This window comes from Asterias rubens, chromosome 22 (assembly GCF_902459465.1).
Source record: "Asterias rubens chromosome 22, eAstRub1.3, whole genome shotgun sequence".
NCBI lineage: Eukaryota > Metazoa > Echinodermata > Asteroidea > Forcipulatida > Asteriidae > Asterias > Asterias rubens.
Genome location: NC_047083.1, coordinates 5,644,881 through 5,662,474, shown reverse-complemented (window position 1 = coordinate 5,662,474; position 17,594 = coordinate 5,644,881). Strand labels below are relative to the sequence as shown.

At 40.2% G+C, this 17,594-nt stretch overlaps 1 protein-coding gene across 1 annotated transcript; it reads right to left on the bottom strand.

Annotated features, from left to right (window-relative positions):
• Positions 1–411: 411 nt before the first annotated feature.
• Positions 412–5,520, bottom strand: LOC117305226 (matrix metalloproteinase-9-like). The gene is made up of 4 exons (XM_033790046.1): positions 5,398–5,520; positions 4,185–4,438; positions 1,898–2,175; positions 412–1,198 (listed from the first exon to the last, which is right to left on the bottom strand). The coding sequence occupies exons 1-4, from the start codon at positions 5,494–5,496 to the stop codon at positions 1,032–1,034; spliced, it is 798 nt and encodes a 265-aa protein (XP_033645937.1). The 5' UTR covers positions 5,497–5,520; the 3' UTR covers positions 412–1,031.
• Between the last annotated feature and the right edge of the window lie 12,074 nt (positions 5,521–17,594).

Sequence of the window (17,594 nt, the reverse complement as noted above, 5' to 3'; positions counted from 1 at the left end):
CTGGTAACGTTTGAAAAGCGTGCGTAAGCGTTGGCAACGTTCGTAAAGGCATTAGCAAGCGTTGGTAAGCATTCGTAATATATTCGTTAGATATTGGTAAGGAGAGGGCCGACCGAGGACGATCGAGGGGTGAGACCGACATGAAAATATTCACTATCCAACCGCCATTTTGGATGAATTCAACGCGCAGTTCAAATATTCATCTTCGCAAGAACATTCGCCACTCTGTGAGAAGCGCTTCCCAAATTTCAGCGAATGTTGTGAAGACGGTATTTCGCCATCGATGTTTGTAATAATTGGTATTAAGCCATTGGTACTGTCGGTAAAGCGTGTGTATTATGTGTAAGATATTGGTAAGGAGAGGTTGAGGGACGACCAAAAACATATTTTTATTCACTGTCCAATCGCAAATTTTGGGCGAATTCATCGCGAATTTCAAATATACATTTTCGCAAGAATATTCGCCTCAGTGTGAGAGTAGCATGAAGGCAAACAAAGTGACCGTCCGTACAAGAGTTGCTCGCATATTAGTACGTTGTGAAAACGTGTGTTCCCACCAATGGTTCTCACAAGGACGTAAAGGTATGATTGAAACAAAATAGCTTGTTCTGTAGAAAACAGGAGTGTCCAAAAATCTATACTTAAATACTGAGCTCAGCGTTCTTACCATTATTATATCAAATTAGCCCAGTATATCAGCGGGGAAAATAATAAATTAATAATATAGCGTCTAGTGCATTGCTGTTAAACCAAAGCCTAATCAATCGACTCATATCAATGGAAATATAGTTTTACTGAGTGGTATCTTACACATTTTCTAATTGAGTGGATTTGTATTGTCTCTTTACAGACGCCATGATTCTGTAAGATTGCGTAACTAGCAGCGATCATTACCCCAGCGTGTTGATATGATTGTTCAAGAAAATACAAAGCTGATTTAAAAGATGAAAAGTCATTTAAGTTTATCACTGACAATTAAAGTATTCAACAACGTATGGCTTAAGAAGTGATTCTGGATCGATGGGTAGCATTTACTTGCCATACTGAGCTCGGGCTGCGTTAATGTCATCACTATGGAGTTTGACTGTTGCCACCTTGGCGTAGGTTGGGTACATTATGGCTCCAGACACGCTACTGTGGCCTATGCCAATGCTGTGACCAATCTCATGCACAGTTACATACAGGAGATCAATGTCATCTGAAAATAAATAATGGATATACACATGAGCATATGAAGGGATTATTTCAAATTTACTTAAAAGCATTTGCAGATTATCCTTAATACACTGGACATTATTGGTAGTTGTCAAGGACCAGTCTTCTCACTTATGTATCTCAACACGTGCATAAAATAACAAACCTGTGAAAATTGGAGCTCAATTAGTTGGCGAAGTTGCGAGATGACTATGAAAGAAAAAAACACTCTTGTCACATGAAGCTGTGTGCTTTCAGATGCTTGATTTCGAGACCTCAACATCTAAATCTGAGGTCTCGAAATCAAATTCGTGGAAAATTACTTCTTACGTCACTTCAGAAGGAGCCGTTTCTCACAATGTTTTATACTATTCCCCATTACTCGTTACCACAAAACTCTTCCTAACTTAAGACTAACCTTAGGACTTAGGACGAGTCCCAACCCTGCACTGTAGCAGTGCAGACCTTAAGATTAATCCTAAGTTAGGACGAGTTACTCGTCCTAACTTGAGATAAGACGAGTCCTAACTCTTTGTGAAATCGACCCAAGGTTTCATGCTAATAATTATTTTGAGTAATTACCAATAGTGTCCACTGCCTTTAAAACAAATAACACGATGGAAACATTAGATGTATTTGAAAATAGTACCATGTTTGCTAATTAAAAATGATTGTCAAGAGAACAATCTAGAAATAATATTACTTGAATTGGTGCTGTGCATTCTGAATGTCTCTGCGTCATCGTAATGCAAATCACCACCAAAGCCGCTAGCAGGGTAGAATGCATGAGCTAGGATGCCGCTCATTCCATCAAACGCGTTGCCATCACCATGCCAACCCTCTACAAATTTGATGATAATGTCTGCGGTTCCAGTTACCAATGTGAAGGTAAGGGGGCAGACATCACTCCATTGTTTGAACGAAGCGGCTACAGTTGACTTGATGTTGCCTACTGACAAATCCCTGGTGTAACTCTCAAATCTGAAATAAAATCACAATCAATTATAATCTGTAAACAAGATAAGTAATATTAATTTTGGTTTTTACCCTTACACCGATGTGTATGCTGTATGCACTGTATACTCAGTACTTTCCCGAGTCCTGAAAAAAAAATATTACAGGCATATTACTCGGGTGGGATTCGAACCCACGACCCTTGCAATTGCCGGCATGCCCGGTATAGCAGTTCGAATACTAGGTTTTGGCAGCGTTTATCGAATTGCCTCTAGCTACCAGTCAACCTCGGTAGTTAGTTGGTAAGACACTGCTCTAGAATTGCAAGGGTCGTGGTTCCACTCCGAGTAATATGCCTGTGATATGTTTTCTTAGCACTTGGGAAACTACTATAGTATACAGTACCTACACATCGGTGTATGGATACAATCCAAAGTATTATTCTTTATCCCCGATGCAAATTTAACACTCGTATATAAGTTAGGTAATGTTTCTTTACGGGCTTGCGTTGAATTAGACTTTTTAGTCCAAGACAGAGATTGCGGACTATGCTACAACACTACGGAACAAATTCGGACCGCGTCGTTTCCGCGAGTCAACCAGTACATTCGTTGGCACCCAACACATCGCCACGACGACATTAGCTGATACTTAATGTTATACAACCTCATTATTAATAAGTTTGACTATATTTAGAAATGTTGTTGACATGTACAAATACAGACCTACAGTTTGTCAATGCATGCACTTTCATTACATTAATATCATGCAACATCTAAATGATAGTGAACAGTTTCATGACACCAAAGTTGCACTTATCGGTACAGCGTACAGAACTCTATTTAAAAACAAAAATATCGTTTTCACGAATGACACAAACTTTGTTTACCTAGACCTGAAATGTTGAAGTATGGCAAGCGATTTCTTTACTGTTTTCTTTGATTGCAAGTTTTTACATAGTTTGTTAGGATATGTGTAGTATGTTAAATCATGCCGTCAGTGACGATTTGATTAAAGACACTGGGCACTATTTGTAGTCGTCAAAGACAAGTCTTCTCACTTGGTGTATCTCAACATGTGCATTCACAAACCTGTACAAATTCAGACTCAATTGGTCGTCGAAGTTGCGAGAGAACAATAAGAGAAAAAACACACATGTTGTGTGCTTTCAGATGCCTTGAATCAATTCTCAAACATTTCAGTGAGAGGTTAATTCTTTCTCGAGAACCACGTTACTGCAGAAGGAGCCGTATCTCACAATGATGGACTCTGTTCATAACCGGTTAGTCTTGGTGCAAGACGTCTCTTGTTACGGGCGATGCGGGCGCTGTCGGTGAGTTGGTCGCGCTGTGTTTGAAAGGAAAACGAGAACGTCTTGCACCAAGACTACAACGCGCACGAACGGATACTAGGCGTCTCAGTCATAACAATGCAACACAGGACATAGTACATACAGAGCTCAAGCACGTCGGAAACGGATAAGTTTTACAGAGTTGATTACTTTATACGCCTTTTAACCAAAAGTCATTTATTGCAGGGTCGTTGCCTTCGGCTCGGGCCTTTATCACACGGCAACGACCCTGCCGGATTTAAACGGCCATTAAAGAACTCGTCGATACCCTTTTATTCCCTTATTTCTAACCATGTCGATTTCATAAGAAACGGTTTCAAATGCATGTCGGGCAGCATGTCGGGCAGCATGCAAGAGCCCTGAAGGGACAGGTCCAAACATTGTTAAAACTGATATTATATTGTTTCTTAAATGTACTTCATTCCCCAGAGTTGACTTCTTTCGCCTCACGAAATATTTTTAAGGGTTACGAAATTATTTCAAATATAAATAATACTTCGAGGAAACAAATTAATTTTGAATGTTCTGTTACCTTTCTTACTTTGTTTTACCCGTCCTTAGGTGCTCCGACCTTGTTGGGGAAAACTATACCACAGGTTTTATATTTAAAAAATGCATATGCCTGCCAATTGACATTAAAAGGTCAGTAGCTGAAAGGAAATGGGTTCAACTTAAATTTACGTACTTGTATGTGAGTGCCGTTCTAGGCCACTTTGATCCAGTCGTATACCGCTTGAATTGACCGTCTTCATCTGGCTCAAAATCAGGTACGCCGCATCTTGGCATGTTCATGACCTCGAGGGTAGCAGAATCTACTACACCGGTCTCGGGTAGGCTGGCAAACGCCTGCATGCGTCGTATAGCAGCACTAACATCAGCAATGCTCAACTCATCATCTGCTTCGGATGAGTACAGGTAGCCATAGAATCGCAACCAATTCTTTATGAACAAAGATAATAATGAATAATTTAAGGGTTTTCATTTTGGGTTTTATCCATTCACACCGATGTAGGTTAGCACTGTAAACTCAGTACTTACCCGAATTCTGTGAAAAATCACAAGAATATTGCTCGGGTGGGATTCGAACCCACGACCTTTGCATTCTAGGGCAGTGTCTTACCAACTATATAGACCACCGAGATTGCACGGTAGCTTAAATAGTCAGTTCGAATCCTATGTTTTAGCACGGGTACTACAAACTGTTTAAGAGATGTAAAATTTGCATCGGGGATAAAGAATATTCTCTGTGGTCTAGTTGGTATGACACTGCTCTAGAATTGCAAAAGTCGGTGGGTCGAATATCTCCCGAAGTATATGCCCTTAACTCTTTTTTTTTCACGAAGCTCGGGTAAGTACTGAGTATACAGTGCTAACACGCATTGGTGTATATGGGTAAAACCAAAATGTAAATTTTTTTTTCCGATGCAAATTATGATTATTAACATTATTATTTATTCGGCATTATAAAACGCATTCAAAACAGAACATTACAAAATAAAAGCCAGTGACATAAATTGTACCCGGCATACCGAAAAACTGTAGCCCGAATGCCTTCAATTCCAATATTTCTTACCAAAATATTAAACATCTTTTTTTATTAAGTCTAGACAATAATAAAGAAATACGCTAAAAAATACTGAACGAATGAAAATGCAAAATAACCCCCCCCCCAACAGACACAGAATAAACCCTATACCCATTAAAAAAAAAAACATTTTTTGGTAAAGCAAACAAACAAACAAACAAACACACAGTAAAACAAACAAACAGTAAAACAAACAAACAAACAAACAAACGAACAAACAAACAAACAAACAAACAAACAAACAAGCAAAACAGTGCGACACAGAATAAAACAACAATAAGTTGAAGATAAGTGCGAATGATTGGTTCTTTACCAATGCGAATTCGTTGGTATCATCAGTGACGGTAGGAAGACCCGTGATGAGTGTTGCACAACAAACAACCCAAACTGCAAACCATGTGGACCCAGACATCGTGGAAACAAACTCGAAGCAGGATGGATAATGAGACGACGGTAGCTGTTCTTACTCGCTGGGTGTCGAGCAGCCACTTTATATAGCCCCCAACCTGCATGCTGAAAACCACTTCTCATCACGTACTAAAGTCCATGAATCTCAAGAGACTTAAATCGTGAGTAATAGTGATTCTCCATGGTCGAGGAGTATACTAAACTCTGGAAACAGTCATAAATGTTCATATATATGTTTGTTATCAATAAATTAATTTTATTGTTTGTTTAAAAAACAAAACTTTGAACTATAACCACTTATTTTTTTGTCTAAAAATTCACTTCGGAAATATTGAAACACTTGTTTGTTTACGGCTTCAAACAAACACAAGTTCTCAAGTTAACGATTGTTCAAGTATTATACAAGACTTTTTTATTGAGCAAACAAACACATCGTCTCCGACGCCACGAACCTATAAAAACCCGTAGATACCAGTACATTATAGAGGTAATAGGAGAAAACGAGAAATGTTGTTCTGTAAAACGTCAGGCTATTTCAACTTGTTTTCTTGCAGTAGAGACTTGATGCTTTGAACTTCACATTTTTTTGTGCGGTGTTTTTCATCGTCCTATTTAAGTAATGAAGTTAACAAAGTTTCAAGCATATTCATTTCAGTTTTTACCCATACACATGGCCCAATTTCATGGCTCTGCTTACCGTAAGCACAGAATCGGCAGTTACGGAAGCAGGAAATTCTGTGTCTACGGCAAGCGTATTAATTCACGGGTTAGCGGCGAGGTTTGGCTTCTGCGCGTGCGTACTCCACGTTACTAGGCATTCTACGCTTACACAAGGCTAGCGCAGAAATTCGGCGCTTGCACGTAAGCGGGGAATCGTGAACGTAGGCGCAGATTTCGGCGGTAAGCAGAGCCATGAAATTGGGCCCTGATGTGTTGTAGCACTGTACTCAGTACTTTCCCGAGTCCTGTGAACAAAATATCACAGGCACATTACTCGGGTGGTGGGATTTGAAATGAAGACCCTTGCAATTCCAGATCAGTGTCTTACTTATACTATATAGATTGCCCGGTAGCTATAGCGGCAGTTCAAATCCTATATAGATTGCCCGGTAGCTATAGCGGCAGTTCAAATCCTATACAGATTGCCCGGTAGCTATAGCGGCAGTTCAAATCCTATACAGATTGCCCGGTAGCTATAGCGGCAGTTCAAATCCTATAATATAGATTGCCCGGTAGCTATAGCGGCAGTTCAAATCCTATATAGTTTGGCAGCGGGTATACCGCAACGATATAATAGATGCCAAAACAGAGGATTCGAACTGCCTCTACCGGGCAATCTATGTAGTCTAATTGGTAAGACACTGCTCCAGAGTTGCAAGAGTCATGGGTTCGCATCCCACCCGAGTAATATGCCTGTGATATTTTTTTAGCCACGTGCAAGTCTCTAATTGGAGGAGTGTTGGCTTCGAGAAGAGCTGGTTTTGTCTAGATGTTTCGAGCAGTACGCTCTGCTCATCTTGAGGAAAATGCTGGACTGCTGGTGTTGAAGTAGTCTTGGTTCAAGACTCTCCTGGATTTGTCACAAGAGGGCACGCTATCATCCCAACGCACTATCAACCACGAACCGCTATTACCACCCCGGGAACCGCTATCACAGGAGTGATGACAGCGCGCCCTCTTGTGGCAAATCCCGGAGAGTCTTGAACCAAGACTAGTGTTTTAGAGGCTTTTTTAGTAGACCCAGAGGGATGAACGATTGGGCCTCATATTCATTATAATCAAGATTCTCTTCAGCGGTGGAGCAAGGGAGTCGACTGATGGATGGATGCTCTGGAGCGGGTTTTCGGGAGCACCCTTGTGGGGGTCTTTAATAAAATTGAACAATATACCCCAAAAGAGAATTGTTTGGCCAACCTGTGGACCCCACAAGAGAGCTGTTATAGGAAAGGGAATTATAGAATAACAGCTGGACCCCACAAACCGGACCAGTAAGTTTGCGCATGCCAGTGCTGTGTCAGGTGTACTTTTGCAACAGTTAATAATAAGTGTTGCAAATAATTCAACTGTTAACTATAACATTTTTATGACTATGAGTCATTCCAAAACAACTCATTAAAAGCACGTTGCATAAAGCACTCAAGTGTTAAGGTTATATTTCTCATTAGTGATAACGGCAGCAATAAAATTGAACAACCCCTAAAATGTAATAATTTAGTAAATGAAAGCTAATTTCATACGAGTTCAGAAACTTGTTATTAAAGGGCTTCGTTTGTAGTTTAAAGTGTTATTTTGTTGAAAATACTGCCGATTATGGTCCATCGGTACAAGTCTTCCCATGTCTTTACTGTCTAGCTGTGTTTTTCTATACCCATCTCAGGTCACGTGGTCACATGTAAACATTGGAAGCGCAATCGGTCTATGGGATCTCACAACTTTAACTTCAATAACCCATCTTTCTGAAAAGCGCATTGAGTGCCTTGTTGGCAGAAACGTGCGCTATGTCAGACGATATTTTATAATGCAAATTTCTTCAGGTTCCCCACGGGTATTTAGAAGCTCATCAAGGTGGTCTTCAGACTGTCCTTAAACGGCAAAGTATAACTTTGGTTGTTCAAACATTCGATTGCTTTAACTCTATATACATAATACCCCAGACAGTTTCGCTGTGTTTGCAATATATTGGTGGAGAGCGCGGCACCGGGGGCTGTTTAAACTGTTGATAATGACCAGTTGGAACTGTTTATAACCGGTTTTCGGATATCATTTGTGCGGGTTAGCCCATGGTTGCGAGGATGCTTTACTACGTGCACAAAATGCATATCCGAAAACCATCCCATAAAATTTCAGACGTAATACAGAGTTCAAGAACGTCGAAAATATTTTTACATGGTTTCCTACTTGATTACGCTTTTTAACCAAGCATTTATGAATGGGCCTTTATCGCACGGCCAAGACCCTGCCGGTTTACTTCAAACGGCCGTTTAAGAACTCGTCGCTACCCCCTTCATACCTTTATTAACATACATGTTTAGAATCAAACTAACATTTAAAATTTGAATTTCAAAAGGCGGGCGCGTGATTTAGATATCGCCCTAAATTCAGAGCGGAGTTATGACCATGCAGGAAAAAATAATCCCTGATAGGAGTACACAATAATATGAGAAGCGTTAATGCATGCCTCTCAATATTTGTATACTATCAACAGCTCTCCTCCGCTCGTAACCAAGAAAGTTTTATGCCAACAATTATTTTGAGTAATTACCAATAGTGTCCAGTGCCTTTAAAGCTAAGCTTGAGTCATCTTACTTGGTGCCAATTCCTTTCCAGCATCTTGGAAAGGGGCTGAAAATTAGTGCAGCCATTCTCTCCTGACTTCTCCAAAAAATGTTTGTGTGTTTCAGTTTAATAGATACGACTCGTTTTATGACGAATGTTGTATTATTTAAATTAGTGCAACTTAAACTTTCTTTTTCCAGGTTTCCATGGACAGGGAAATGGCAGCTTGTGTGTGCGTGTGCTCACGAAGGGGCCACTGTGGGGTCTTTTTCACATTGTGGATCCCACAAGGGAATTCTTCAGAAAAGAGAACAATATTTTACAAAAGCAATAAGTTTCCATTCGTTCGATGTGTATAGATAAATCTTATATCTTTCTTGCTTTCTTTTGTATGAAAAGAGCAAACTACACGTCAGTGACCAGTTGGAACAGTTGTATTTGTTTTATGTCTACTAAGTTAGGTAACTATTTGACAAACACGAAATTAAGAACCTTTTTAAGAAATTAAAGAGGTATGGTGATTTGCGAGCGGGAGAGTGGGGTAGGGCATAGACTAAACACAAACATAAAGTTCATGGCGGCATTCCCACCGAACATTTCTACAATAAATCTAGAATGGAATTTGTTTAATCTTTATACGAACGGCAGTTTGTTCATAATTGTGGCAATTGACAATTGTTTAACTTCCTCCAGAAGTTCGTAGCTGATCTAGTTTGATAACAAATAAGTTATTTTTTTCGTAGAATCTTTGAACGATATTAAAATAACTGAAGTGACTATGACCACTATGACCCCTTCCTTCTAGGCCTGGCACTCCCATCAGGCACCCACATGTAAAGACCGTTTAGGATCATCTCCACACGACTTTGGATCAAACCCAAAATACCCCCAAAATGAGTTCATTCTAAGCGGTGCACAAAGACCAGGGCCCAATTTCATAAGCACAGAATCGGCGCTTACGGAAGCAGGGAATTCTGTGTATACGGCAAACGTATTTCACGGGTTAGCGGCGAATTTTGGCTTGTGCTCGTGCGTATATACTCCACGTTAAATTATTCTACGCTTACAAGGCTAGCGCAGAAATTCGGCGCTAGCATGTCAAGCGGGAAATCGTGATCGTAAGCGCAGAATTGGGCGGCAAGCAGAGCCATGAAATTGGGCCCTGCATTAATGAAGGAACATCGCACTTTAGAGTGCACTTTATGTTGATTAAAACCTGATGAGTAGGCGTTTTAGTTGCAAATTGTTCCGGACGTCTCGACCTCAAATCCTTCATAAAAAATTCTAAATGGTCGCAAATAAACTGATTCGGGCGCCAACATTGTAAAGCGCTGGTATCTAATTAAATAAACTGCATATTGCATTAAACTTCAGAGAGGGAAATTATTACAGCCAGAGTATAAAAAAAGGGTAAGTTTTGATGAGGTATGTTTTGAAGGACACCGTTCGTAAATATTGCTGCTAGGCCATGGGCCCAAGCCATTTATTCTGTCAAAATGCTGCAGGGTCAGGGGTGAAGAAGGTTTGAGGTCATAATATCATAATGAAGGTATTCATAATGAATAATTTACAATTTTCAAGTTCAAAGTTTGGTTTGGTTCTTTAAAAAAAAACGATTTTCTAAGCCCCTTTTTTAGGCAAATTATTGGAGTTACAACCTTGTTCCCAAATATCACGAAAATGTTGCTATGGGACTTTAGTACACATAAACTCACTACCCATGGGAACGAGTGTGAGATTGTTTGTTTGTTTGTGCAACAACACAGATGTCAGACAGTGCATGCAATGGAGGGGTTGCAGTGGGTGTTTGTCGTGTAACAAAAGAAGAATTTGAACCTGTTATTGCATTTAAAGAGTCTTCTTGGGATACAGTTATTGAATGTGTAAGTACATGGAAAGAGTTAGATGGTGTAGAGAAGAAAGCTGCCATGGAATTTGACCTAGAAAAGAAACATTTGTACGGGTATGACATACAAACATCATGTATGTATTACAATTACATAGTCGGAGTAGCCTACTAGTCTTACCAAACCAACGTTTTACTGGAGGCGTATTGGATATGATGGGTTTCAGTTGAAGGAAGATGTTATATCTATCCTCTCCAGAAACATTTATATCCAAAACCAATAAGAGAATGGAGAGGTTCGATATTCTTTAAAAAGCAAAAAGCAAAAATAAGTCAGCAATTTGTAAAAAATCTGTCAGACACACATTTTACAGATATTGAGCTGGTTGCGTGGTTTGAACTTCATTCCCAAACGGTCTACCATCCTACGCCATCCGAAACTGCTTTTCAGAAAAATGAGACTACGCGTTTTAATGGCCGGGAAACAAAGGCAGAGCTAGTCTAGGTTCCAAGACCATTGGTGTTGCGTGGTCACACACAACCAACGTTCCGATTATGCACGGCAAAAACTGTACACGCTTGTAATGAACGAACGCTAGCGGGCGCTCTGTTTCTCTGATTTCCGGATCTCACCATGTCCTGTGCTCACCAAGGTCTAGGACATTTGCAAATTGAAGGCGTGGCCAGACTATGTAAATTACTTTTAATGTATGCAATATTCATATCACGTGACGAATTGAAGATGACTATTCAAACTAGACCGAGTCAAAGGTCAATATGATCGGCGCTCTATTTTTAATAATCTTTGCTCAAAGAGTAATTCCGTGGTCATTATAGGCCTATTAAAAGGAAAACAGTGAAATTTTAAGTATAGACTACCTATTCAGATTATGGATACGTGACGATTTGAAACCGTAAATAATGGTCAAAAATCGAACGTAAAATTAGCATTCAGAGAGTCCGTGTAACGGACGCTTGTCCCACGGCGTGGAGCAATCGGAACGTGAAATAAGCCTTGTGGAATATCACGTACCGCCCATGCCGTGTCTCGTGGGGGGTTGGAGGTGTTAAATCCCGGGCGCTATGAACTCCCAGCTTGCGGGTGTCGACTCCGTTGTTTCTTATGATCGCAACGTTCCAATATGCTCCATTTTGATTCATGGCCCCCTTATTTCTTTTTGTTATGAGTTTTCAGGTAATTTTGATGATGTTAAAACGTAGGAATATCGCATCTACCTCCATGGTTATATTGACAGTGTTATTGTGTGAGTAGCTTAAAAATATTATGAGAATTTTTTATAAAAGGTTGAAATAAAAATAATGCTAAAACAAAATTCCCTCAAAGCATAATTTTGCCAAACAAAGTATTATTTTTTAATTCTGTGAATGAAGAGTTATTTTTGAGGTAATGATTAAACTGGGCAACTAGTGGAATTTATGACATGACTATTCGCCTCAAATAACTGGGAGTTGAATAGCAGTAGTCGCCACCCGACAAGCAATCAAAATTCGCAATTTCTAATGAGTTGTTCCAAAAGATATTGTTACGACTACATTCCAAAAAATATTATATGGTTACGTTCCAAGCTGCGCAGCTACTCGGCTACGTTTACGTTCAAAGATACGCTTAGGTCTACGTTCCTTCAAGTTACACTATAATATCAAAAGGTATGTTTTCAAGCCCGAGTCAAGCTACGCTTACATTCCAAGATACGCAGCTACGTTTACGTTCCAAGATACGCTTAGGTCTACGTTCCTTCAAGTTACACTATAATATCAAAAGGTACGCTTTCAAGCCCGAGTCAAGCTATGCTTACGTTCAAAGATACGCAGCTACGTTTATGTTCCAAGATGCTACGCTTCAGTCCAAGATATGCTTACGTTCCAAAAGATGTCAACGTTCCAAGCTACACAGCTACTCAGCTGCGCTTACAGATCTGCTTATGTTCCTTCAAGTTACGCTATAATATCAAAAGGTACGCTTTCAATTCCATGTCAAGTTACGCTTACGTTCCAAGATACGCAGCTACGAATTACGTTCCAAGGTATGCTTACGCTCCAAAAGATACTGTTACGTTCCAAGCTACGCAGCTACTCAGCTACGCTTATACACTCCAAGATACGTTTAGGTTACGCTACAATATCAAAAAGTACGCTTTCAATCCCGAGTCAAGCTACGCTTACGTTCCAAGATCTGCAGCTACGGTTACGTTTCAAAATACGTTCTCACAAAGACGCTTTTGAATCCCTCAAGATTTCCTTCCCCCAAGATTAAAAAACTTTCACTGTGAATAACACTACAGGGCCCACCAGTTAATATCTGTTTGGCAGAAAATACTATACCAAATTTCTTTACTGTCCAAAAATTTAGGTGGGCACTAGGCATAAGTCTACAACATTTCAAATTTAATTAAAACTTGGCTGGTAACCAGTTTCTGCTAAGCAATACTATTTTGTGCTAACTATAAGCAAATTGTTTAGCCAATACAGGCTTCATCAGTGTGGGCCCTGGCACGTCGGGAGCATAACGCCACGATCGCATTTCAAGCTGCATCCTGGCAATGCAGTAGTCTGGATCTGGATATTATACATAGAAAGGTTTGTGGTGGTACCGCAAACCTTTCTTTATCGTATTTCCACCATGTGGCAAAGTTTCAAATCCTACTGATCTGGACATTATTATACTCCGATAAAAACATATACCCACACACACATGCAGAGTTAGAGTATAGCAAAAGTCATGCAACGCAATTACTGCATGCATTGTACACTGCATGCACAACACTGATGAATTATTCATGAGCCAACCGCAACGCAGCCTCTGATTGGCTCCACCGGAAAGTCGGGAGAGATTTGCCGAAAAACAATAAAAAAGTTAAGACCCGTCGTTGCAAATGTGCAAGACATAGACCTTTTCGCAAATACCGGGGCGCGCGCGTAAAGCTTGGAATTAGGTGCATTGTGGTCTAGCTGGTATCCAAATTTGATCCATATATATCCCACAATGCACCTCATTCAACAGTCTGCGCTTGCGCATTGGTATTTGCGATAAGGTCTATGGTGAGATCTAAATCAGAGAAACAGAGCGCCCGCTAGCGTTCGTTCATTACAAGCGTGTATAGTTTTTGCCGTGCATAATCGGAACGTTGGTTGTGTGTGACCGCGCAACACCAATGGTCTTGGAACCAAGACTAAGGCAGAGCCTAATACACCCCTTCCGAATGCCATCAATACGGAATCTTCAAGTCACCTTTAACACATACCTAGAATCGTACATTGAAGGTACACTGGAGGAGTTGTCCAAAACAAAAATTAAAAATGTGCGACAAATTGACTAAAGCAGACGTCAAAGTCAAATAAAACAAAAATTGTCATAAAATCATTTGACAAAGACTATATACACGAGGGGACTAGGCAACTATCCGGGCCGCACTATATGAGTTGGTTGACGAGGTTTTTAACAAGTGAAATCACAGCTGCGGTCTACCACGTACCAGGCCGTAACTAATCTGTTCAAAAAATGGATAATATCCAAGGAAATATTCAAGTTTCTTGACCCCGGCCCCACAACCACCAGATGATTAAAACACCCAGCCTATCCTACTGCTGAAGATCCATCAGTGGTTGCGGGCCCCAACTCAACAAATTTCAAAATACATGGATTTTTCCTTGCTTCCAATAGTCAAGCAACAAAGCACATACACACGAGACTCTTTACAGGTTCTCCAAAAACTTGACATTTTGACATTGGACAAAGACTATCTCCTAATCAACTTGGATATTATTTCAATGTACACAAACTGCCCACAAAAAGAGGCTACTCAGTTTGTGATGCTTTAGACGAGGAAACCCAGGGCTATACGCTATGCAAAAAAACAAAAAACAAAAAACAAAACACAATAACAACACGCACGTTGTCTTTTGGAATTAGTCAATGGCGCAAACATCTTTGAGTTTAATAACAGATTTTATAACACCCCTTACAAATATTCTGCCAGCTCATTGGCTTAGAGCGCGTCACATGACATGTCTTAGTTTTGCTAGACGACGGCCGTGTGATAGTGCATCGGTTTGCCGTGCGCTAGTCCGAAGACTATCACGTGGCGTGCAGTACCATGACGTCCGTTGAGTGTACGAGGATGAAAAAATTAATAGTCTGTAATCATTTCGGATTGCACGACACTACATGCAGAACAGTAAAAGTTTTTGTAATCTGTATTCACGTCGTCCGTGGACTGAAGGGAATGCTTATAAATCTCAAAAAAACTCTTCCCAGCCCCACCGCTGCTGGCCTACAATTGACATAAAACAAATAACACGATCTAGATTGCCAGACCCTACAGAAAAAGACTGGCCCAAGAAGTTAGCAATACTTGGCTGAATAAACACAAAGAGAAACAAGACTCAAGTGAAAGGGTTAAGACATTAACCCAACATATAAACACGAATGTTCATCACCTTTCACTTAGAGTCCAACACATAAGGAAGAATGGAAAACCTTCAAATTTCCTGCACACAAGTCTACAAAACGTTAATTGATTGGAGACTGTTTGAGCAAACCTGTGGCTTGCCCCCCCCTCAACCCCCACCCCCTCCATTAAACTCAACCATCTGACCTCCCAAGTCATATAAATGAAGCGTTGTGTAAGAACTGCAGTAAGAACTGATGCCTTGCACTCATCAAACATATATAACATGCCGGCATTAAATTTTACGTAATAATAATTATTATTAAATACAGATATGACATTTCACAAGTTATGAGAAACTACAACATCTTACTTGGAATGTTTCTATGGGAAACTTCATGGAAGATGTATGCTGTTCCTAACCACACCTTTCTCTCCCCCGCCAACCCCACCACTTATCCAACGCCCTTCCCTCTCTCCAGTCCAAATGTTCGTTTAGAACAAAAACAAGCCTCCAGTGGTTTCAGAACAGCCTGTCCCATAAAAGTGCTCTTCATTTTACAATGATTGCGCTTTAACTATTACAGATATCTGAAACACTGTGAGTATGTACCGGTTTTACTTTTTATGTTTGTCTTAAGGCCTTTACATACACTAACAAAGTTGTTGACGCACCTGTGTCTTGTGAAAATTACAAATAGAACTGTCTATGTGGCTTCACTGTGTTCCCTATAATTCACAGTATGATTTCACTCTTCTTTTCCAAACACAGTAGGTGGCTTAGAGAATAAACTTGCCCTTTAAAATTGTGCTGGGCTAGTCAGGGCGCTAGTTCAGGTTTGCTTTCTTGTCAGCCATGACTTCTATGTGACCTTACCTTTAATAGCTAAATCATCAAAGTGAGAAACGTCACTTTAATCCAATATTCCATATTGATGCCAGCGGTTCCTTCTAAAAAGTCTCTGTCAGGGAGGGGGGGGGGACACAGACACTGGAGCCAATTCCTTGATCTACATTTACCTGTACATACTGTAAAAATTATGCAATTCAAAAAATATTTACCCCCCTCATAATATTTCAGGAAACTTGTACATTTGTAATTGTGATGTTTGAAATTCTGGAGATTTTTTGTGGGCGTGGCTAACCAGGGCTAAATGGGGGCACATTATCCCCCCCCCCCCAGTTTCTGGTTTTCTGGTTTTTCAAAGCATATAAAACTAGTTCATGTATGCCAGTTGGGGAAAACTAACAACTTTATACTCGGCTCAACAAAATTTCATTACTGCATGCAAAAGTTGTGCATGTATTTATAGTACATTGTTGACTTTTTGCTAAAAATGTGCTATTTAACTAAAAAATGGCAGCCATTTTGTAAACGGGCACTTTCCATGTTTTGTGAAATCCTTCCAAATCATAATTTGTATGCAACAGGACAACATTTTTGTATAATAGCTGTTCATTTTAGGGTGTTTCTTAAAAATTTCTACAAATAAATAGCCGCCATCTTGAATTTTAGCCGCCATCTTGGATTTTTCGCTTGCGAACCAATATTTTTATGAGAACATTGTTTTTTTCATGGAGAGGGCACCATTCCCTACATTTTGATGTATAGATCTCCCCTTCAGGGAGGTCTCGAAATCAAATTCGTGAAAAACTACTTCTTTCTCGAAAACTACATCACTTCAGAGGGAGGCGTTTCTCACAATGTTTTATACTATCAACCTCTCCCCATTACTTGTTACCAAGTGAGGTTTTATGCTGATAATTATTTTGAGTAATTACCAATAGTGTCCACTACCTTAAAAGTGACAATCCGCGTTTCCGAGCTTCCGAGATAACTTATTATAGAGTTATTATAGAAAGACGGAATAATGAGACGACTTTCCCTGAAATATTTGCTCGGAAGACGTCTTTCCCTGATATCTAATCTTGGAAACACGTCTTTCCCTGGTATTCTTTTTTGGAAAGACGAAAAGGAACGCCATGTGATCGAAACTTACGCTCACATGGGTTTTCAACGTGGCGTCGTCACCAACAGACCATGACCATAGACCAAAGGGTGCCTTACCCACGAACATGGGCGTCAATCGGGGGGGGGGGGACACACACAATATCAAATGTCCCCCCATCTTTTTGACTACCTTCATCATGAAGCCCACGTTTTGCACTGTGTAAGACCAAACCCTGTGTCCCACCATTGGCATTTATCCTGACGGCAAAGGATGACACAACTTTTTAAAGGGTGGGGGACACTCATATCAAAATAATGCCCAATTAGCGCGAAAACATGGCCCGATTAAATTGGATCATCCAGGTTTAAGCCTGCGCACCGGATACTCCACGCACATTTCAAGCCTTGCGCAATTTGGTGCTGTCAAACTTATTTTTTTTTTGGACCGGCTTTTGCAGTGTCGTGCAACGTTATATTCCATGAAATAGAAACTCTTTATGAGATAGAAACTCTGCTTAGAGGCGCTCCGTACAAAACGGTTACTTACATGTTTTATGAAATTGGGCCCATGACTAGAAGTGGATTGGTGATCGCAAGCGACGAATTCACGACGTTAAACA

Coding starts and splice junctions, on each gene's coding strand:
- LOC117305226 (XM_033790046.1), bottom strand. CDS start 5,496: ATGTCTGGGTCCACATGGTTTGCAGTTTGGGTTGTTTGTTGTGCAACA. Junction 2,176..4,184: donor AGAACGGCACTCACATACAA/GTACGTAAATTT, acceptor ATTTTATTTCAG/ATTTGAGAGTTACACCAGGG. Junction 1,199..1,897: donor AATGCACAGCACCAATTCAA/GTAATATTATTT, acceptor ATTTATTTTCAG/ATGACATTGATCTCCTGTAT.